Source organism: Strix uralensis, chromosome 1, assembly GCF_047716275.1.
Source record: "Strix uralensis isolate ZFMK-TIS-50842 chromosome 1, bStrUra1, whole genome shotgun sequence".
NCBI lineage: Eukaryota > Metazoa > Chordata > Aves > Strigiformes > Strigidae > Strix > Strix uralensis.
The window spans coordinates 76,735,569-76,757,079 of NC_133972.1; the positions used below are offsets into that span (position 1 = coordinate 76,735,569).

General features: G+C 40.4%; 2 protein-coding genes across 7 annotated transcripts; one reads left to right on the plus strand and one right to left on the minus strand.

Moving 5' to 3' along the window:
* Window positions 1–170: 170 nt before the first annotated feature.
* On the minus strand, window positions 171–14,194 carry LOC141944655 (tRNA selenocysteine 1-associated protein 1-like). 6 transcript variants are annotated; one of them, XM_074871644.1, is made up of 11 exons: window positions 13,477–13,604; window positions 12,360–12,541; window positions 10,857–10,937; window positions 9,791–9,867; window positions 9,561–9,694; window positions 8,830–8,961; window positions 7,819–7,938; window positions 5,510–5,705; window positions 4,821–4,866; window positions 3,864–4,032; window positions 171–492 (listed from the first exon to the last, which is right to left on the minus strand). In XM_074871644.1, the coding sequence occupies exons 4-10, from the start codon at window positions 9,818–9,820 to the stop codon at window positions 3,896–3,898; spliced, it is 795 nt and encodes a 264-aa protein (XP_074727745.1). In that variant the 5' UTR covers window positions 9,821–9,867; window positions 10,857–10,937; window positions 12,360–12,541; window positions 13,477–13,604; the 3' UTR covers window positions 171–492; window positions 3,864–3,895. The 6 variants fall into 6 exon arrangements, with proteins under 6 accessions (XP_074727745.1, XP_074727725.1, XP_074727715.1 ...); XM_074871624.1 differs by lacking the exons at window positions 171–492; window positions 13,477–13,604 and adding an exon at window positions 13,941–14,194 and having other exon boundaries at window positions 3,638–4,032; XM_074871614.1 differs by lacking the exon at window positions 171–492 and having other exon boundaries at window positions 3,638–4,032.
* Window positions 13,713–21,203, plus strand: PAK1IP1 (PAK1 interacting protein 1). The gene is made up of 10 exons (XM_074871599.1): window positions 13,713–13,829; window positions 14,624–14,786; window positions 15,726–15,846; window positions 15,943–16,017; window positions 16,676–16,728; window positions 17,194–17,339; window positions 17,430–17,527; window positions 18,293–18,392; window positions 19,933–20,059; window positions 20,679–21,203. The coding sequence occupies exons 1-10, from the start codon at window positions 13,767–13,769 to the stop codon at window positions 20,837–20,839; spliced, it is 1,107 nt and encodes a 368-aa protein (XP_074727700.1). The 5' UTR covers window positions 13,713–13,766; the 3' UTR covers window positions 20,840–21,203.
* Window positions 21,204–21,511: the final 308 nt, after the last annotated feature.

The window sequence follows — 21,511 nt, forward strand, 5'->3', positions numbered from 1 at the left end:
AAAACGGTACCTGCGTGGGGAACTGACTAAAATCACTCCTGCACTAGGCGTGTAAGAGCTGGGCAAATACAAAACAAGATTCCCTCTTTCTCATGCATGCTAAGTATGTTAAGGTAACCTGTAAACACGATTTTCTCTTCCACGTGTGTGTCAAAGGCAGCTACACTATGTTTGCTCTGCAAAGTCAAGTGCTGCTTTATTTACTTATTTTACTTCCATTTTACTTATTTAGAACAATTTCCATATGGTAACATGCCTTTAATGACACTCATGACTCAGAAATACTTGTCAATGTAGTCAAACAATACCTATTGACATGAGTCACTGAAGTTAAATAAATGTTATTAAAAATGAGACAAAACAAAAGGCAAATATATATATATCCAGCAGAATGATAGGGATCATCACCATTTGATCAATCTTCCCTGTGAGTTTTATCTGCAAGTTACTTTGAGGTAGCGCTAGAAAGAAGCTGTTGGTCCAAGAGCATCCCTGCAAAAAGAAACATTCATGGCTTAAGTACCATTTAACCTTTTTGTACCCTTTTAAGTACTCTTTACCCTTTTTGGCCTGTTTCTTTCTCCCTGTTCACTGACTGCAGGATTAGTAGCCCCTCAAACAATCTACTAAAGCCTTTCTGTTCAGAGAAGTGATAGAAACAAAACTCTACTCTTCCTGAAGAAATTAGCGGGTTTTGAGTAAAGGCACTATCTATTGCAGCTAGGTGCAATGAAGAGTTTATAAAACCAATACTAGATATTCTTGCAAGAAAAACCTTCATCAAGCTTAAAAACAAAAAAACAACCAACCACATTTCAGATGGGTAAAACAGACAAAACACAACTGGAAGAAGTGAAATAGTGTGGTGTTGAAAAAGTTGACTTCTAAGAATTTTTATTTTTTTTTTAATGCTCCCACTGCAATCAGATCTTTGTAGAACTGATGGCAGGCACCTGTATGACATGTTCAGGTCTTTGCATAAGCTAGCTAATGCAGGCGGGTAGTTGTAGAACAGCTGTAAGTTTACTCAGTAAAAAGTCTCAGCAATGCATTGTTCTAACAGTTCTGATGCACTCCCTTTTTCCTGTATTTGAGGTTCACGGGTAACACACCAGTACAGGAAGAAAGTTTGCATTCAGTATGCCTTCACAGTAAAGAATGTGCACTGCACACACCATCTTGATCCCGTGTATGCACACCTAACTGGAAAGAGGAATAGGCTAGTAAGGCTCAGGAAACAAAAAAGAGGTCAGAGAACTGTTTTAGAACAGTATCACATGGGCTGCTACCAACAGACTCACTTCCTCACCTCATTTTTCTTGTATGTTGGCTGGAAGAAAACACAGCCCCAACATTTCTCAGGTTTGGGGAACTAGTGGCCCAACCAACCTCTTTCACTGCATTACATAAACAGTATTTTCACTATACGGGTACTTTACAGTCCAGAACAGAAGGCGCATGCATGTATGAGAACAGCCTCTAATGCGGCATGTAGAGACCTTGTTAACAGGCAAAATCTGCATAAGTGGGGTGGCTACACACTGTGATTTTTTAGAGGTTTATGTAGCGTGGTGTTACAGTGTCAGACTAAGTGAAATCACACAGCTACGTGGGCCCCTCATTACATAGCTCACACATCGATCAACCTCCCAAGTGCCACACAGCAGCAAATACTACACAGTATTTCTGCTGAGCCAAACACACATCCTTAGCATCGTATTTTTAACTCGTAACGCAGTAAAAGGGTCCACCAATTACTTGCTGCAGCAGTACAGTGCTAGGTGATGCCATGCAAGCCGCTTCAAAGTGGGATATAACCCAGGCACAGACCTAGAAGCTGTCTCGCTGCTCGTGGCAATGGTGCTTGCTAAATACAAAATTCTTTGCTTAGCAGACCAGTTTGTACTGCCAAGCTCAAGCACCACAGCTATGCGCTACAACTGAAGTGGCACACAAACCCTGTACGGTTTTGAAGTTTTAACACTCGCGTCCAAATTCAAGGGGCCTGCATCTACTATCTTGAGTTTCCTCCCTACTGCAGTCCCCTGAAACCATTCTATACATTCACACAAGCACCCCATTTCCCACCCAGACTCTTTGCTTCATTTATTCCACCTCCTGTCACATTCCTGTTAATAATCTCCCTACCATCACCCTCCAGAGACTCGTCAGTTCACCCTGGGAAAATGTTCACCCAAGGAATCCGTTCCCAGCTACCCTGTAACTACATCTCCCCAAAGCAGGGAAACAGTTGCTAAAACTGTGATATTACTCCCCCTGCCTAGATGAGGTTTTTTGCTTTCTGTCTCTTCCTACACATACATGTGCACAAAATCCCTGAAGAATGAACTTCCTACAATACTCCAAAAGCCTTTTCTGTTTTAGAGCATCTGCATTTCACAGGCAGGAGTTTGAAAGTATTCCTAGCTGAAATCAAACTGTGAGAAGAGAGAGATTCTGCTCAGCAGCTAGAAATGACCTGCCAACACCAAGTCATTGCTCTGCAATACAGTATTTGTTGTAAATTTAAGCAGAGCATATAGGTTATGATTCCCACTTTAGTTACATTAAGTCATAAGAAGGCTAGAGAACTTTATTCCCATCTGCCATCATAGCAATTATGGTTTAGATTGCCCCCAGAACACACATGGCAGTACCAAAGTGTCTTGGCTAGCTTGAGTAACTTCCACAACTATTAGCTATGATGATTTCTGCTACCTTTTTTCTTGGAAGAGTATTCTTCTGTTACCAGCCTAACCTATTTTATTGTTATCTATGTTAATTAGTAAATACTTTTGCATACACATGGGCAGGCTTAAGTAGTCCCTGTGACTGGAAAATACTTTATACCCTTCAAGCGGAGAGAGGAAGCCACTCAGAAGTTGCTAGCTTAAAGCAGAACCTTCCTCGCTGCTATCTCCCCTAATCTCATTTGACTTGAATACTGAAAACTGTCATCCTACTAATATTTTATAACCTTATCACTATAAAACACCTGAGCATGAAGACTGAATAAATTAAAGATGTTTAAGACAGGGGGCAACTTAGTTGAGGAGTTGTTACTAGGATAGGTTTTTTTATTCCCAGTGGATTATTTTTCCTCTTTTAAACCAGAAAGCCATTTTCTTCAAGGATTTGTAGGTTTAAGAACATGTATTATGTTACACCAGTTTCTTTGCTGGAAAGTGTCAGTTGAAAAAACTAACAATAAAAGCAGGAATAAAATGGTCAGTAGGGATCATCCTTAGTCTTTGGAATGTTTGCATCTATGGCAGCTGAAAGTCTGCCCTTCTGGATATTTAAAATACTGTATTAGTAAAGCAATTCTAACTGACTTAGCAGATGAACAGTAGTACAGTTAGTGCCAACAGACTGAAGGAAAAGAGTGGGCTCAAGTGTTCCCATAGCAAACTCTGGGACCATCTCCCAAATACACACATAATCTAAGCAGGCATGTTAAGAGCTTGTAAAAGACTGCCTAGATAACCTGGAAATACACGAGAGCTACTTTTTGCTAGTGTTCTGATGCCCATACTGAAACAAAGACAGGTGAAATACCCCTACTGCCTCCAGCTAAATTCCACAAGCCAGAAGAGAAAGTGCTTCACATATGTAAGTAAAATCCCTTGCTGGCAGGTTTGCAGAAACAAAATTTTATTTACACAGGCAAGTCTAACTTTAGACCCCATTGAACTCTTTACATTTCTGGAATATTTACATGATTTCAAGATGCTCCAAGTAGAGTGATGAACAAAAAAAAAAGATTACAGAAACTGTCAAAAGCATAGCAAAAAAACCCAACCTATCATTGTGCTTTAAAACTTATGATCTAGAGTAATGTAGAAGAAATGTAATTTTAGCACCTTGGTCATAACGGTCATGCTATATAAGACACTTAAATAGCAGGGGGGATGTCAGAAGTGACCGTATCCAGAGGTTGCCAGTGACAATTCATGAGGGAATCATAGAGTTCTTCACTTGTCTCCATAAATTGTCTGTTCATTTCATCAACATCCAAGTAAAGCTGTGGATCTGAAAATAAAAGCCTGGTAAGTACAAGTGTCAGATCTTGGGAGGCATGCACACAAAAACCTGAAGTAAATGCCCAATAAAATGTGTCTTAGCTAAATTTAATAGTTTAACAGTAAATGTCATAAGATGTTTATTCACCTAGGATTTTAACCTGACAAATCCAGCTCATTTTGGAATTTGTGTACTAGCATGCTAGGACTATATTGGTATTTCAAGATAAAGGGCAGATTTAAGGATAATTAACCATGAAACTTCCCAAATCCATTTAATTCCTTTCTACTACAATGTGTTAGGCTGAATAAGAGTTTCTAAACACTAACACAAGATGTCTCTATGTGAGGAACTGTCCACAAACCTTCTAGGCCAAACAATTAAGCTTTGTACCAAATCTTTAAGTGCAAGTTGAGTCCCCCTCTTAGGATCCACAACGTAGTATTTTACCTCAGAGTTTAGAAAACAAAGCTTTTGCCTATTAATGAGTTTAAAATAGAATACGCTTAGCAGGATCAAGACAGAGATAGGACAACTTGGGTATTAGACCATTTTGGAAGGAGGATGAAGGCAAAGTTACAAGAAACCTACTGTGAAGTGTTGTTGACAGTGTCCTGTTCTACTTGACATGGTGTACACTACCAGCTTTAAAATCCTACCTCATCTCAGCTATAACCCATAAAGGATCCCACTACATCAGCTGAATTTCGAAGACATTCTTCACCCAGTTGTCACTGGCTTACATTATTAAAGGGCACAAGTATGGCTAAATTCAAGTTGAAAAGAATCATCATTACCTTCAGTTATTAGGTCATCATTAATTTCAGTCATAGCTGAAGTTTCCTAAAAAAAGGTAAGAAAATCTCCTAAGTTTAATCATAATCCATTTCAGAAAGCATCACAAACCCCAAATAATTTTATACTCCCAAACCATTCCCTCCTTTCACAGCTACAAGAATAGGTAGGGAAGGGGTTGTGTTTGGGTTTCTGAGGCGGGGGGGGGGGGGGTCAGGGGGCAGTGTTGGTTGGTGGGTCTTTTTTTGTGGGCTTTTCTGGTTTGGGTTGGTTGGGTTTTTTGTTTTGTTTTTTAAAGAAAACCACAGTATAGTTCAGGTTAGAAGGGACTGCTGAAAGATGTAACTGAAACTGGCTGATCTAAGATAAGACCATCTTATCACAATTCTTTAATTTTCTTTAAGCAAAGTACATCTCTTCCAACAGGAAGAGAGGAAGCCTACACAATTATGCTGTCAGAACTGTTATTTGGCATACACGAACAAGTAATGGTATATAAATCTCCAGTTCTACAGAGGCACTACTTAAGGACTTAAATCAAAGACACCTCTGAATGAAGCCTGATATTCCAACCTCTGCACTAAGCAGAAAGCACGATTTCAGTTTTAGGGCTTCTTTTTGCTCTTACACAATTCATACAACTTATTGTTTGCGAACTTTTTTCTTTAAAGCAAGGACATAGTATCTTTACCTCAAAAACAGCTGGAGCCATAACAGCATCTCCTAAAGAGCAGTCTCCAACAGCTTGCATGCTATCATAGGGAGCATAGGAGCTGTAGTTGTAGTCAGCATAAGGATCATAACCCCACTGCGAGTAGTAGTTCTGATAATCCTGGTAGTAATCATTATAGTTGTATGACTGGTACCGCTGGAATTCCGCTTTCAGTCTGAAAAATGAGAAGTTATATACAGTTAGAATTTGAGAACTATAAACTGTAAACCCAGTTTTGAAGTTAAACAATTTTCCAGCCTACACATTTCAAAGTTTAGCTTTTCCAAATACTTGTCTAAACAACAGTTTAAGTCACAGCACAAGATCTCATGTTTATACAGAAGCAAATGCTCTCACCTTCACCAATACTAAAAGTAATTATTTGCATGGATTAACTTGAGCCATGACACTTATCTGTATTCAAGTATTTTTAGTATCTAAAAGCAAGCTGCTGATAAAAACACATTTATTAAGACCAGAGACATTTATCAAGCACAGCTGCTTTAAAGATGCAGTCTTAATTAGCCCTTCTATCTTTTGTTTGGTTAATACTAAATCTTATTATTCCCAGAAATAAGGGGGTGAAGTCAGATGATCTGTTTCAGAGGAGCATCTGATACTTGTCTGCCACTTCGACATGTCTACCTCCACCTGCTCAATTTTTAGTCCAGGAACAACAGTTGCTAAAGTAGAGCTGTCAGGTGAAGTCAGCACTGCCATTATCCAGTATGAAGCCAAAGCAGCAGGAACCCAAAGGGCCAGCTGTTTAGTTTTCACTACCTTCCCTCTCCTGAGTAGATTTTCTCAGGGACAACTCCACACTAATGACAAGAATCAATGCACAAGTGTCATCTGTACTAAAACAGAGGTACAAAACCAGCAGTATGCTACATGGAATACATTCAGATAACCCAGTTGCACATTCTGAGAAGTCCTCTATCCTTAGACATTTCTTCTCTGATTATGTACAGGTGTACCTCCTTTGTTTGCCAAGTTCAAATTCTCTGCATCTCCATGTCATTACATAAGAGTCAGATCTAGGCTTTTTGTCAAGAACACAAACTGAAGGAGCTCAGAAACAGAGTTCCCAATGTAAGCGACTTAGTAACAAGCTACTCTGATGGCTGGATATTTTGATGCTTGGAGGGTATAGCACAGCCATTCAGAAAGATATAGATTAGTGATATGGATTTTAATACCTACAGTACATTTGTTTCGTTACTGTAAAACTACATATGCATTCTGATAAATAGGTATTCTATCACCTTGCTACTGTGGTACACAAATAACCACATAATGTCTCAAAGTCATCTGCTTCCAACTCCTTTCCTACATACATCTCTGTAGGAAAGAAAAATCTGGAAATACCGCTGATGTTCTTCTGGATAGCAGACGTGAGAAAACCTGTTTCTTTGTGACCTCTTCTTGCTTTCAAAATAATTTAGTCAGAGCAATTCTGGACAGAGCTCTCTTGGGTAAGAGCAATTCCATTCTAAAGCAGAGAGGCAACATTTGCAGAATTATCCAGGGTAAAGAAAAACAAAAGCTGTTATTTTTACTATTGAACAGAACACACAAGCAAGCCTAATTAACATCCTGAAGTTGGTTTACATGACATTCTACTTTTGTCTGTATCCTGGATCAAAGTTTATCAAATTTGGCACCAATTCTCTAACTGTTCAGAAGCTTGAATGGCTTTAAATAACTGACTGAAAGAACTGAGCCAGCAGAGTGAAAAGCTCTTCGGAACCAATCAACTTTAAATTCCCTGTTGCCCCAATCACTTGAAAAGCAAAGATTAGTTTTCCAAAATCTCCTTTGGCTTCTTCCCCCCTGTATTCTGTATTCTTCCACTTAAAGAGTTCCTTCCTCTGCCAGCCTACTGTAAAACTAGTGACATGCTACCTTGCCTAAATGAGAGGGAAAGGTCTAGAAGAGTTCCCTAGCATATAAAACCACTTGTTGTCCCTTCTACCTTTTTCAAGCCCAAACCTGGAAAATATTTATGAATGCATTCAGCTTTGCTACTATAAGAATTAAGGCTGGTTACAACAGCAGCTAAGCCCAAGTTACACAATCTGGCTAGACTTAAGAGTTGGATTCCCCCAGCAATCCTGAAAGAAGTTGATGAATCCAGGGTCTCAAAACATAATGCTTCTGTATTTTTGGTTTTGTAGACTGCATCATGTGTACAGCCATTATAGCAAAAGCCACAGACTTTACAAAGGCAGAGCTACAAGAATCTGATTATTCAGAATTACTGTATCAATGCACAACTCATTTGTTACCTTTTAGAAATTCCTATGCTCAGCCGGATTCGTTTTCCCCCCAGACCTGGTGCATTCTGGCAGTCTTGCAGTGCCCTCATCTGATCACCTTGCTCACCAAATCTGACAAAGGCATACCCTCTACAATTTTCAAAAGGGAGAAAACAAATTCTAGTATGCATAACAGTTACAAAACTAATTAATTCAATTTCTCTCTTCTACAAAAACAGAAAATAGTAGCTACTATAGCTTCTATTACCTAAGCAACCTCTCTGGCATGTGCGCATGCACAGAAGATGCTTTCAAACTAAAAACTTGGGCCAGAAGCAAAAAGCTTGTTCTTTGATAGCATTAAGATGCAATTTGCTGAGAGCCAGCAAAACAATACATTAATTACTGTCTGTGCAAGTAATCAGATTCCATATTTCTGCATGTACAGCAGTTAATTTATCAGTATTAACCCACTCCTACCACTGTACAGCACTAACATTCTTTTTATACTTGCTTTCTCTTAAGTTTCTTGAATTAGTCTATTACAGCCAGCACTGTCTGAACAGCAAACTCACTCATCCCTGCTTGACTCACTGCCTGGCCAGTATTAACTTCTGACAGGCTTTATTTACTAATGTTAATAGGTTGTCTCCCAACTCCCTAAGACTTGCCAGGCCTTACACTTTTCTCCCACATATAAAAAAGGAATCATTTTGTCTTCAGTACTGCAGATGACTAAGTGGACGCGCTGTTGTACGTAAGCACAGCAGCACAGATTTCCGTGCACAGCTCTCCATTCTCCCACCACCTAATTTCTTTCATGCAGATATACATATGGCTAAACTAAGGCTTATCACATTAACTACTTAAACTAACCAGGAAGTTTTAGAAATGCAAGTATCTGTGCTGTTCAAGAAAAAGTAATGCTAATCTCTCTTCCTGCCTCTGAAGAAAATGTATGAACAGTTTCAACACAAGTTCTTCTGTACTACTTATAGAAGCAAACATATCAACAGCATTACAAATTTTCACAGACATTACCTGGAATATCCCAGCAGGTCTGTTGCTATTTTGCAGTCAATACATGAGGGGTACCTCTTTAGGAAATAGTCATAGAGCTGGAAATCATCCACTTCTGGAGTAAGCTCCCCAACAAATATCGAATAATCTGGTCTTTAAAAACATAAAAGAGAGCAATTGTCAAGTTTGAGATTAAAGTAGCTGAATGCAGCATTATGGCACCTAACATATAAGCAAGTAGTTACCGCTGGACAAGTAAGGAGACAAAACCTGAGGAGAGTATTAACTGCAAAACTCTGCTGAGTAACGTGCAGAACTGCAATGCCATCACTCCAGCATAAAGTTCTCAATTTCTCTGGGTCCATTCTACCACTTTTGCAAGAAAAGTATTTTGAAGACCCATTTTGTAAAACACTTTTAGAAGTTGGTTTTAAAAAGAAATACTTATTGTCTAAAGGGGAGATGGGGAGGAAGGAGGCACACAAATACTAAAAAAACCCCCTATTAACTCAAGTTACAGCCATAATTCAAAAGAGCTATGACTATTTTGACACCACTTCTCAGTGATTATGGGAGAGACAAACTATAAAACCCCTTCATTATTCTACTGGCAATACATTTCCAGAAGCAATACTTAGTATACAGGCACCAGACGTGTCATCTTAAGATTTTAAGAATAAGTGACAGCATTCCCTGATCACTATTAATTAAAACAGATAAGGGGTCAGTTTCTCCTTTCAAAATGTCTTTACCTGGCTGAATTAGTACTACTGGGGACAAACTCTATTCTTCCTGGTTTTATTTTGTTCTTTTTCTTCCGTTTCTTCTGTGGTGTTCTCCACCAGCTGTAGGCCTGGAGACATTCTCTTTTTTTCGCCATTAAGTCCTGTTGGGAGAAAAAAAATCACCTTTATAGTATTTAGCCTCGTTTACATTCCTCCCTCCCACTCCCCATCACCACAGGTGATTTCCCCATATTCACCTTGCCCTTGAAAGAAGCCTGGGGTCCCATTTCTCCCTCCGCCTCCCATGAGGGAAAGCAGCCTCTGGGGAAAACGCCTGGCAAAAATAACAGAGCCAAAGGATTGTATGAACAGCCATATTCCCCTGACTTGTCAAGCTGGCTAAAGGATTGACAGCTTCCTCTGGGAATTAGGGGAAAAGCAGACAGCCCTTCGATGTTGGCCAATCCTAAATGTTAATTAGCTCCAGGACTGGACTGTGTTCCACTTGAGCTCCAGGACTCGAAAAACCCTGCAGCAGCACAGTCTTGAGTGATGAAGAGGCAGGGAAATCCATCACTCTTCCCTAGAATGGATCTCAGCTGTCCCTATCTCCCCTCACCTAGGAATTCTTCTTAAGTGAGATGCCTCTCCTCACTACCCAGCTGTGAGTCACTCCCCCAGGCCAGGAACAACAACAGGAGGCCGATTAATGGAATGTAAGGAGAAAGCAGACCAGGAACAGGCACTAGCTTGGCTGAGGGAAAACTCAAACCCAGATGCAAGGCCAGGAAGAAAGAGGCATAAAAAGTGCCTCTTGAAAAAGAAAAAGACAGAAAAACCAAAAACCCAAAAACCACGGTTTAAAAAGGAAGTGGGGCAACTACACAAAAGAGGAGGGAAACAACAGCTGTATTAACACAGGTTGCCTCCCTCGCGTTCTAAAGAACAAGGAATTCCAAAAATAAGAATGTTGTTTCGCAGCATTTTTTACTTACGCAGGCTTTAATGTTCTTCCTCTAGAACACCTCTACATACATCTTATATAGAGAGTGTTATGCGCAAGGTCCTTCAGAAGAACTCATGCTCAAATAATCCAAACTGCAAAGCTTAATGTTATGCCCCCAACCTGCTTCAGTTGATACGATTACGTGTCCAGAGGACAGCCACCAATCACCGCATTACCGGAGGAAATTGTAGGACAAAAAGAACACCCAACTCAGAGCAAGCTAGCTATTTCAGCTTTACATTTACTAGGAATTCTGAGTATGGTTCTGGAATCCACTTAGGCACCGCAAGCCTGAATTCCTGACCAAATGATCTTACCTGGCTTGCCATGGTTCAAACTGTCTTCTGCCTTTCTCAAAGAATACAGCTGCACAGGTTCAGTTTACTGCAGTCCTTCAGCTGAAAAAGATGTGAGGGAGGAACAAGATAAAGAATCTTAACCTTGAGATGAATTAGATGTCAAAGATGTTCACCCCACCTTACATCTTCAATGTTATTAATTCAGAACTTAGAAATGTAAGTTCTGACTTGGCACTGCTAAAGCAATGCAGATAAAAAGAATATATGGCCAATGGGATTATGACTAGAAGTTACCTTCACTTTCTTAAACTGTAATAGTCCATAAAGTTTTCCCATTGTCCACAGCACTAGAAAATTACAGAGAGCTTTTAAGTCACCTATACCTTACCTTTATTTCTGAAATATGTACATATAATATAGTAATTCAGAAGATCCATGTTCTAAAATAGTTAAAAATAAGGCAGCAAAGATAGAGGCCTCGATAGGTTTTGTACAACCCCTCTTTTTTTCCCCCTTTTAGCCAAATTAAAGGTCGATTTACTTGCACCACAAATTATATAGCTGAAAACAAGCAGTGGTACTTCTTATATGCTAAAGAACAACAGAAACGAAAGAGTGATGAAGGCACAGTACAGGTAAATGGGATCCTTCTCTGCACCTTTTCTTAGGTATGTCTTCTCTCTTTTGCCTCTTCCATATACACATTCCACTCACTACCAGTGAGTTAGCAACAGCAAATGGCCTTTTATTGCTCTCACTAAACCAGTGGATACAGCTTTCCTGAAGAGGTATGTACCCTTCTGTCAATTCCAGTATCTTTCTTTTAAGCTTTTTTCCCCCCATCATCCAATCAATATAGATCAGTGCAGAGAAGAGTTTCATTAGCAAAATATTTTGCATCCACTTCCACACACAGCTGTTCATTCACCACTTGATTTTTTACATCCAGTGTTGCTCCTTCTATGCAGATACTTGATTGCTGAAGTTTTAATTCTTATTTCCATACAAGAATTTGTGTAATGTTTTATGTACTGGCTGGTCATATCCACATTCACATAATACAATAAATACGCAGCATTTGTAATGCCTTAAAGGCTTGTCCACGCAGGGGAACAGTTCAGAGCGCTACTTCTGGAAGTGGATTAGGCTAACCTGAGACAGGATAGCCATATACCATAATTAGAGCATCCATGCACGGTGTTATTCAGAGTAACTATGCACTTCATCCCCACACCCATTCTGAAGCCAAGAAAATAGTCAAGTACAAACAAGCCCTTAAATACAAGCATACACCAGTAAAGTTAGTATATGCCCTCTTAGTAGACCTCATTATAAAGAATTATCAACAGCAACTTCTTCCCATTAAAGGATAATTATTAATAAAAATATCCACATAATGATGTTCCTCTAATTCAAGCATTACTTTTAATAAAAGGAACCATAAAGTCCTCCATGCTCTAAACACTGAAATACTGATTCTTGAACTCACAGCTACATACTACTTTTTTTTTTTAAACTTACCAGTCTTTATTCATGCAGATTTAACAGAAGATGGCAGGCACTACAAAGCAGTTTTATTGCAAAAGACTATCAGAAGGCAAGTGATGCAATTGTTTCTCTATCACAGTTATCAGACTTTTATGCAAAACTGCGTTTGTATTCTTTTCCCATCTGATCTTGACTGTCGCCTCTTGATTTTTTCACTAGAAAACAAGAGTATTTTAAAAACAGTTAAACCAGCATGTATTAACATCTTATTTTTTACTGAACTGCAGCTACAGTCACAGCCAGCTTACTAATTAAGCAGCAGGGCAGCTTTAACCTCCAGAATTCAAACACCCCCTTAATTGGATTACACACGCATTCTACCAGCCCATTTATTTCACGTTTTTATTATTACATTTGTACTGGCAAAGAGGTGGATGAAGCGATTTACTAATATAAACCATCTTTGAGAACACTGCTCGCCCAAGCAGAGGGCAAGCCACCCCCCGTCTGCATTCATTTCGCCCACATGAGGAGCCGGGTGATGGCAGCGGGCTGAGGGAACCTCCCCGAGGCGCCACAGGCCGGCGCGGTGACCCCAGCCGAGCCACCCGAGGAGCCCAGGCCCCAGCCGCACCGTGCCGTGACGCATTTTTATAAGCCACTCGGCACGACGGGAAAAGAGAGCCACGGCGCTCGGCAAGAAGTGCGCCCCGCCCGGCCGCGGCCCTCCGCGGCGGCCACACTGGCGCCGAGGCCGCGCTTCCCGTTTACTGAGCTACGCGATAAGAGAAAAAAAAAAAGGCAAAAAACCACACCAGCACACCCGACGAAATATTGAAAAAAAAAAAAAAAAAAAGGGCCGTGGGGCCCCGAAGAAGGCCGCGGCGCTCCTCCACCGGCGCCGCTTCACCGGGCGCTTCGGCCTAACGGCCGCCGGGGCCTCACCGCCCGCAGGCCCGCGGCCCAGCCGCCCGTGAGGCGGCAGCGCTGAGGCCCCGGGGGAAAGGAGGGAGGGAGGGAGCCGCCCCCCGCGTTGCGCAGCCGATCGGTTCGCGCCCCCTTCCCCGCTGGCGGCCTCCACCCTCGACCGCGGTCACCGCGACCCCCTTTCTCCCCCCCCCCCCCCCCACGCCCCGATCCCGGCACTAACGTCTCTCATCCTCCCCGTCGCCATAAGCAGCGGCGCGAACCCCGCTTCCGCCCCGCGAGGACCTCCCGCGCGGGCTGCCCCGCGCAGAGCCTGACCCGCCGAGCTCCCCCCCTCCGGCGCTTTCCCGCTCCCCGGCGGCCGCCGGAGGCCGCGGGCTCTCCCCCGAGCGAGCGCTGCCCGCCGCCACCCGCGGGCCCAGCCCGGCGTGCTCCGGCGCGGGCGCAGGCAGCGCGGCGGGCGGCGGCCGAGGGCGGCAGGGCCCTGCGGTGGCGCCGTGCGTGGCGGGGTGGATGGAGCTGGTGGCGGGCTGCTACGAGCAGGTCCTCTTCGGGTTCGCCGCGCGGCCCGCCGAGGTAACGGCGGGGAGGAGGCGGGGGGGGTAAGGGAAAGGAATGCGCGCGCGGCGGCCGTTAACGGCCACCCGCCAACCCCCTCACCCTGAGAAGAGCTACCCCGCTACTCACCGTCTCGTCTCGCCGCGGCCGCGGGGCCGGGCGCCGGGTGGGCTTTTAAAGCGCCGCGGGGGCGGGGCAGCCTCCCTCAGCCTCGGGCTCGGCCCCTCGCTGCAGGCGCGGGGTGTGGGAGCGGCCCACGGACCCCCCGCTGCCCGGCCGGGGGACGGGCAGGGCAGGAAGGGCTCCTGGGGGCCCCGCGGAGCCTCGGAGCTGCAGTCAGCGGCCGCCCGTGTGGGTGCAGGGGGCTGTGGCGCAAGCGCCTTTCCCTCAGCCTTCCAGCGCGGAGCGGAGAATAAACAGCTGCGCAGGGGATGGATGCCACATTGTCTCGGGGGGGCCGGTGCCAGGTGGAAGGCGTGTCTCCAGCCTGCAATGGTGAAAGAAGGGAGAATCCGCCTTCCTCGTCCACGAGATTTATCTCTGTGCAGAGACTTTCTCACCTACGGCTTCATCTAAGCCCAACACTGATTACAGGAGGCGGTTTGCACAGTTAAATCGTTCAGGCTAATCTAACAGCACATTAACTCAATAAGATCCCATTATACTTACAGCTAAGTATAACTCCTTTGCATTTTGCACATACACTTTTTCAAGTTTTGCTTTTTAAAAAAAAAAGAATCACAGGACGATGAAGTCGAAGCTCAATATGGCTAGCTTCAGAAAGACCTGTTTATTTTGTATTTCATTTACAGTCCTGGACGGTTGTCCCTGATTTTACACATCATGCCCACTCTGCCTCATTGTCAGCGGTAGCAGTGAACAACAGATACGTGGTCACTGGGAGCAGAGATGAGACGATCCAAATCTATGACATGAAAAAGAAGGTAGAACATGGGGCACTGCTGCAGCACAATGGTAAGGGAGCTTTTCTTTGTGAAAAGCATTAATGATAGAAACTTGTAGCTCACAAACTGGCCCTTGCCAGAAGAAGAAAATTGAATATTTTTAGTAAGTCTTCAGTAGTGATGGTGTTACAGCCACGATGGTCTGTTGATACAAGCAAGGTAAGCTTTTGAGCATGAAATATCAAAAAAATAATTTTGGGTGTTAGCCCACAAATACAGCTGCTGCTTCCAATTATTTTTAGTTTTAACTGTTTAAGAAGTTATGGACCACAAATGGCTTGTGAGCCATTTTTGTTCTACCAGCACAGTTTATCTAGACCATGCCTGCTCCCAACAACCATCTTTCCTAGTGCCCTTGTCCTGTCACAGACACACATGAGCCACACAAAAGAGAGCTTGTGTGTGAGAGCAGGCTGCTGCTGCCAGAAGAGTTAACCTGGTACATTTCCCACTTTATGTGCCTCCTGAATTACAGCCATGAAATACATCAGTTAATGGCTGTCCAAATAAATGCATTTGGGTCATTTGTAGCTCAGTCCTGATTGTCCTTTTCCTCCTGATAACCAAGAAGTACATGGAGCTAGACTGAATGTGGTCCCTGCGTTCAACTCATGTATGATAAATTACTTAGGAGAAGCAGCATGCGCAGTAAATTCAGCTGTGTGTCAAGAGCAGGGCTTTGACATAGGAGAATTCCTAATCACTGATAGAAGCTCAGTGTCACCTGAGCCACAGTGGTCGAGTACTGCGGTTTCAGGGAACAGCCCAGATGGAGTTCAGACGTGTATGGCAAGTTTGGGGGTTTTGTGAAGAAATACATAGGAAATAATTCAGATTTTCCCAAGGGTAGGGTTTGATGCTAGAAGCTTCTGTTTTAATTCATATGTTCTCTGTGTGGTAACTTTTTGTTATGTACAACATTGTTAGTAGATCTGGTTTGTATTTCTAGGCACAATAACTTGTTTGGAGTTCTACGGTACTGCGCATCTACTGAGTGGGGCTGAAGATGGACTAATTTGTATCTGGAACACAAAGAGATGGGAATGCCTGAAGTCTATTAAGGCACATAAGTGAGTTTCTTAAATCTGCTTATTCATGTACGTTTTCATTTTTATTTTCCTTTGTAAATAATGAATGTGGCTAATACGTTGTTTTGTTTTTATCAGGGGGCAGGTGACATCTCTTTCTATTCATCCTTCTGGGAAATTAGCTTTGTCAGTAGGAACAGATAAAACATTAAGGTGAGTCGAAACTGATGAAAGAATGCTGAGAATCATAATTCAGTAGCTCTTAGTAAATTGTAATAAGCAACAATTCCATGTTGGGAGTAGACTGTGCAACACTAATAAACCATATTTGGACGTCAAATGGTTCAAAGATCCATTGATTTGTCTTTTAAAGTTCTAGATACCAGCAATATTTTAAAGTCTTTTAAAATTAGTCCTTGCTGTTCCTGGCTTCTTGTGGTGCTCTGACGCTTTATAGTCACTTGCAGATGTATAAATACATTTGCATTTTGGAACACAATTTATTTAAACTTCTGAAAGTTGTCAGGTTTTGTTTAGTGTGAGAAAAGTAATTTTTCACTTAGAGTCTGTAAATGTTGTTGTATATATGTGTTTTAAATATGTAAGATGCTATTTTAACAGCATAAATTGGTATTGGGCTCCTTTTGGGCTCTGCATTGCAAACGTTCGTTTATAAAATAAATATTACAAATTCAACCTTATAGTGTGCAAATGATATATGAAGTCATCATTTTCTCTTGCATTAAGAAGGCAATAAAAGGCACAGAGATGCTTAAAAGCTTCCTTAGGTTGCCTCATGTCAGCAGAGAGGACTTCAGTTTCACTGTGCTGTTTTTAACCAGAATGCACATTATCTATTGTTGTCTTTCAGAACTTGGAATCTTGTAGAAGGACGGTCAGCCTTTATCAAAAACCTGAAGCAAAGTGAGTTTGTCAGTCTAAACCCACTAAAAAAGTGGAATTAGACAGTTTTACTTTTTCTGTAAAGAGAAGTAGACTGAATTAATCAACAGGTCAGTTAATTGAAAGCAACTTTCACACTGTCTTTTTACACATGCAGGCAAGCATATCTAAACTTACATCCTTAATCATTTACCAAAAGGAAAATGTAGTGACACTAAAGTAAATTTTTCTTTCCTTGAAATTTGATGTCAGGACATTTAAATAAATGTGTTTTCTTTTGTTTTTCTCTATACACTTCTGATAATCAGAAACAAACATTTAAGACGATAGTTTTACTTGTTTATTCTCGGTTATTTGATTTTTTCCTGAATTTTTCTCAGGTTTAGGTAGAAAACAGTGTCTAGCAGCTTCTAAACATCTTACTTTTAGATTCTTACGCAATATAGAGTACAAAAAAATCTGTGTACACAAATGTATCATGTACAGATGCCCACATAATTAAATGGTCCCCTGATGGAGAGAGGTATGTGACCGTGATAACAAATAAAGTGGATATCTACAAACTTGACACAGCTTCAATCACTGGCACTATCACAACAGAGAAGAGAATTTCTTCACTTAGATTTATTACAGTAAGTACAAAAAAGAAAGGTGCTGGGAAATTAACTGGTTTGAAAATCATTAAATTAATCACACTTGCATTTCTTTTTTCCCGTTCCAAGGATTCTGTCCTCGCCATAGCTGGAGATGATGAAATTATAAGGTTCTACAGCTGTGACTCACAAAAATGCCTGTGTGAATTTAAAGCTCATGAAAACAGGTATTCTATATTTGTTTACTATTTAAATATTTATGGCAATGCTGAGTACTCCGTAAAATTCAATGACTTGTAACATTCAGCATATTTTACTATTGTATTTGTTTTAGCATAGAAAGTGAATTTATTTATGTGCTAAATTCCAAATTTGGGACAGACTTGTTTGCTTTTAGTATGAGCATAAATACTGTGCTGTCCATGCACATTACAAAAACAACAGGGTATAGAATTAGAAATATTACAGTTCTAAATTTAGAGGTACACACTTCTCTGTGTGTGGCCTATGCATTTCTGAAATTGGGTACCCATATTTTCCTGCAAGACCATCTAAAGAATGTTTAACCTGTCTTTACAGATTCTGACTCTTTAGAATGCTTAAATAAGCCAAACCAGTGTACTCAGTCCAGACAATAGGAGGGTAATGGCGTATTTTCTGTTGTTGAAAAGCAAATATTTGTCAAAATGCTGCTTTTAATTCATCAGAACACAAAAGCATTAGCTAAAATGTCACTGAAGTGGTTAATAGTGTGTGCTTAAAAGTATTAGTGTTCTGAACTGAATTCTAACAAGCCTAGCAAAGGCAAGCGTTCCGACTGTAAATGACAGCACTCAAAACAGATTATTGTTCCAAGTTCCTGCCTGTCATTTGTGGGTTTTCTGTTCAAACTGATTTTTAAATTATTGACTCCTCATCTAATTTCTGCAGTGTCCTGTTCTGAAGTGAACTGCCATGCTATAAAGTAACACAGTATTATATTTTCTTCACAGAATAAAAGGTATCTATAGTTTTGAAAGAGAAGGACAACATGTTATTGTTACTGCATCCAGTGATGGTTACATTAAAATGTGGAATCTGGATCTTAATAAGGTTGGTCTATTAAACTGCTTGTTAAATGTACGGAAAAATATCACACAACCAAAACTGCAGACAGTTCTGTTATAAAAATTAATTTTAAATCACTGAGGAAATTTTACTTGAAATCTGGATGTCTTGATCTTCCTCCATGCTTTGTTCAGTAGAGATGTATATGTCTATCCACATATTTTTATGCACCTGTATATTTTTGTATCTTTGTAGTTTCTTTTAAACTATAAAATCTGATGATATTACAGAGATCTCATCTCCTCTTTATATATAAAGTCATGCTTCCTTTCAGACCTACCTGGCCAGACTATTTAATTAGTTATATATGTTCTAAGCACTGCTGAGGTGACTGTTGCTACTCTTTTAAAAACACAAACTCTGTGGTTTGGGGCAGGCGTTGTTCATGTAGGGGGAAAAAGTTGTCCTTTTGAAAAATTCAAACATGTTAATGTACTGGGTACTTCTATTTCCTGTATTTTCAAACAGTTCCGAGTAGCACAGTTCAAGAAGGAATTTCCCATGTTTATTGTTTGCTCTGAGGTTTGTATTTTTAAAATCAGAATTAGATTTTTTTAATTTAATGCCCAGTAATAAAGGATCTACTATATTCCACTATAAGTATCTTGAATAGTTCAAGTAAATCTCTCTCAACATTTATATGTTTTATATATATCATCTGAATTTGCCAGTTTTTAATTTGACCCCCTCTGATTACTTTTACACTTCTAAGTGCAGTAGTGAAAATCCCTCTTTTTCCCTTCACCTCAAATTTCTTTTCCCCTTGTACATAACTGACATAGTGATCAGGGAACTCTTTACCTTTCTCTGTGACATTGTCTTTATTTTGACCAAATGTGTGCTTTTCTTCCTGCGTAGGCAAAATTTTGTAAAACTTCATATAACTCTGTGGGCTGCTCTGTCCAGCTCTGTGAGGTAGAATATCCTAATACAAGTAGTTTCTGATGGGTTGATGTTGTGCTGTACATGTGTTTGTGACACTTTATCCCCTGATACCTGTAATAGGATATTTGCCCAAGTATTCCCAGAGTTGACTGATATAATTGCAGTTAAGCAATTTGAAACACACTCTGAAGAGATTACTTTTAATCAGCAGCCTTGTCTTTGTGAGGGAGAAAAGGAATCTGACGCAAAAACTTCATTCACATTATTTTAGCTGTACCAAAAAATACTTATTACTCTGGAGAAACTTCTGAAACCATTTTTTTGTGGGGGTCTGTGACTCATCTAGTTATTCCTCATGTTAAACTTATCCCCATGTGCCTGAAACCCACTGGTCTTGCTTGTCAAGATATTTTCTTAAAGCCACTGGGAGTTTTTGGTAAAGCCACCACTGAGGAATGGTATCAGGAACAGGACTGCAATAATGTGACCATTAACTGATATACAGCTTCTAGTTCTAAACATTGTTAGGCACCAGAAATGAAGTGGAAGGTAGGCAGTGCATTTCTCACTTCAAATACTTCAGTAAATTTAAATAGAAATAAAATAATGTGTAATTAATCTTCTAATGTATTATCTCCAGATTAAAGATGTGCCATCTTTACTGTGTGAAGTTAGTACCAAAGCTAGGCTGACATGTCTTGCAGTATGGCTTGACCAGGCTTCAGAAATGAAAGAAAATTCTGAGAAAGCTGCAACATCATCTCAAGGTAACAGAACTGTGTGTATTTTTGGTTGTTCATGTGACTGTGAAATGGAAGATAGTAAGTGGGAGGTTTTTACTGTATGCATTGGAAAAACTTTCGGTATCTTGAAGAACTGGGGATATGACACTGGCAAGGAATATAGATATCCTTACCAGTCTGATAGTGTCTCAAGTCTGCGTGTATGTTGGAGGACATAAGACTCCTCTCACTTTTATTATATGAAAGTTTTGTTTCTCTTTACTGAAATAACATACTGAGGAAGCCACTGTGAAGCTTTTGAGGCAGATAAGAAAAAAAAAAACAGTTTGATAGAACTGCAAGTCTTGTTTTCCTATAAACAAAATTAAGTCTGAGGCCATTGCAGTAGGGAAAACTTAGGAGTCTGGCTCAGTATTTTTTTAGTTTTTTGCTGTTGTTTTACTGTATCGTAATCTATTTACACACTTGATCTTTAGATATTTGCATATCACAGGCAAAACTAGCATAAATGGCACATTCCGCTGTAAGTAAAACATCATGTATAACCCCTTTTTAAAAATGAGATACAAATAAGTCTGTGCCATTTTAGACTACAAAGACTGGACATAAATATCAGTGTGAATAATTTCTTGCTTTTTTCCAGCAAATGAAGATGAAAAATTGTCAATAGTCAAGAAAAAAAAAGGTTGTTTGACTGATAAAAGTGATAAAACAGCAGAAAGAAAGAGAAAAATTACTCCAAAGAAGCAAAAATTGGAAGCTCCACTGCAAAAGAAGAAAAAGAAAAGGAATACCTCAGCATGAAGGCAGCTACGTTCTCTCCTGAAGAAAAAGTAAATGCTGGTGTTGCTGTAGTTTTTATAAGGATGGGAACCTCTGACAGGACATATACCTTTGAACTGATCTGTTGTTTAAAAGTAATGAATGTTTTTACCCTAATAAATTGACTGATCATTCTGGGAAGTAGCAAAAGAGATGGCAACTTTTCCTAAGTGATCGAAGCAAAAATAAATTAATAATATGTAATATTTATATTTTTCTATTAACAATAGCAAACACTTCTTAACCGGCTGTGAAAAAGCCAACTAAAATGATAAAAATAGCTGCATCTGTCTCCGTCACATTTTTGTCTCACTGAAATGCACATTAAAAATACATACACTTTTTCATTTTAGTGTTGGAAAAGTTACTGTTCATTTGACTCAAAATTTGATCTGCTTTTGTCATGAGTTACTTTTCCTACTGTAAGAAGGACATGTTAAAATTACTGAAAATGGGATGATCACATTCCATTCATACATTCACAGAAAATCGTACTGTCTAGTTCTTGACATGGACCTATACATAGAGTTTATAAGCAAAATGTTTGCTTTTTTTACTGTGTCCATACTTCATGCATTTAATTTTTTATAAAGTCTTTGCACCCATGGTTCACATGATTGAAATATTTTGTTCAGAATATGATACATATTTTTG

What these genes read in the sequence shown, in the direction of transcription:
- PAK1IP1 (XM_074871599.1), top strand. Translation starts at nt 13,767, where the DNA reads ATGGAGCTGGTGGCGGGCTGCTACGAGCAGGTCCTCTTCGGGTTCGCC. An exon ending in TATCAAAAACCTGAAGCAAA is followed by an intron (nt 16,729 to 17,193) that starts GTGAGTTTGTCA and finishes TATCATGTACAG; the next exon opens with ATGCCCACATAATTAAATGG. An exon ending in TTTAAAGCTCATGAAAACAG is followed by an intron (nt 17,528 to 18,292) that starts GTATTCTATATT and finishes TTTTCTTCACAG; the next exon opens with AATAAAAGGTATCTATAGTT.
- LOC141944655 (XM_074871644.1), bottom strand. Translation starts at nt 9,820, where the DNA reads ATGGGACCCCAGGCTTCTTTCAAGGGCAAG. An exon ending in AGCATAGGAATTTCTAAAAG is followed by an intron (nt 5,706 to 7,818) that starts GTAACAAATGAG and finishes CTCATTTTTCAG; the next exon opens with ACTGAAAGCGGAATTCCAGC. An exon ending in TGATGACCTAATAACTGAAG is followed by an intron (nt 4,033 to 4,820) that starts GTAATGATGATT and finishes TTTTATTTTCAG; the next exon opens with ATCCACAGCTTTACTTGGAT.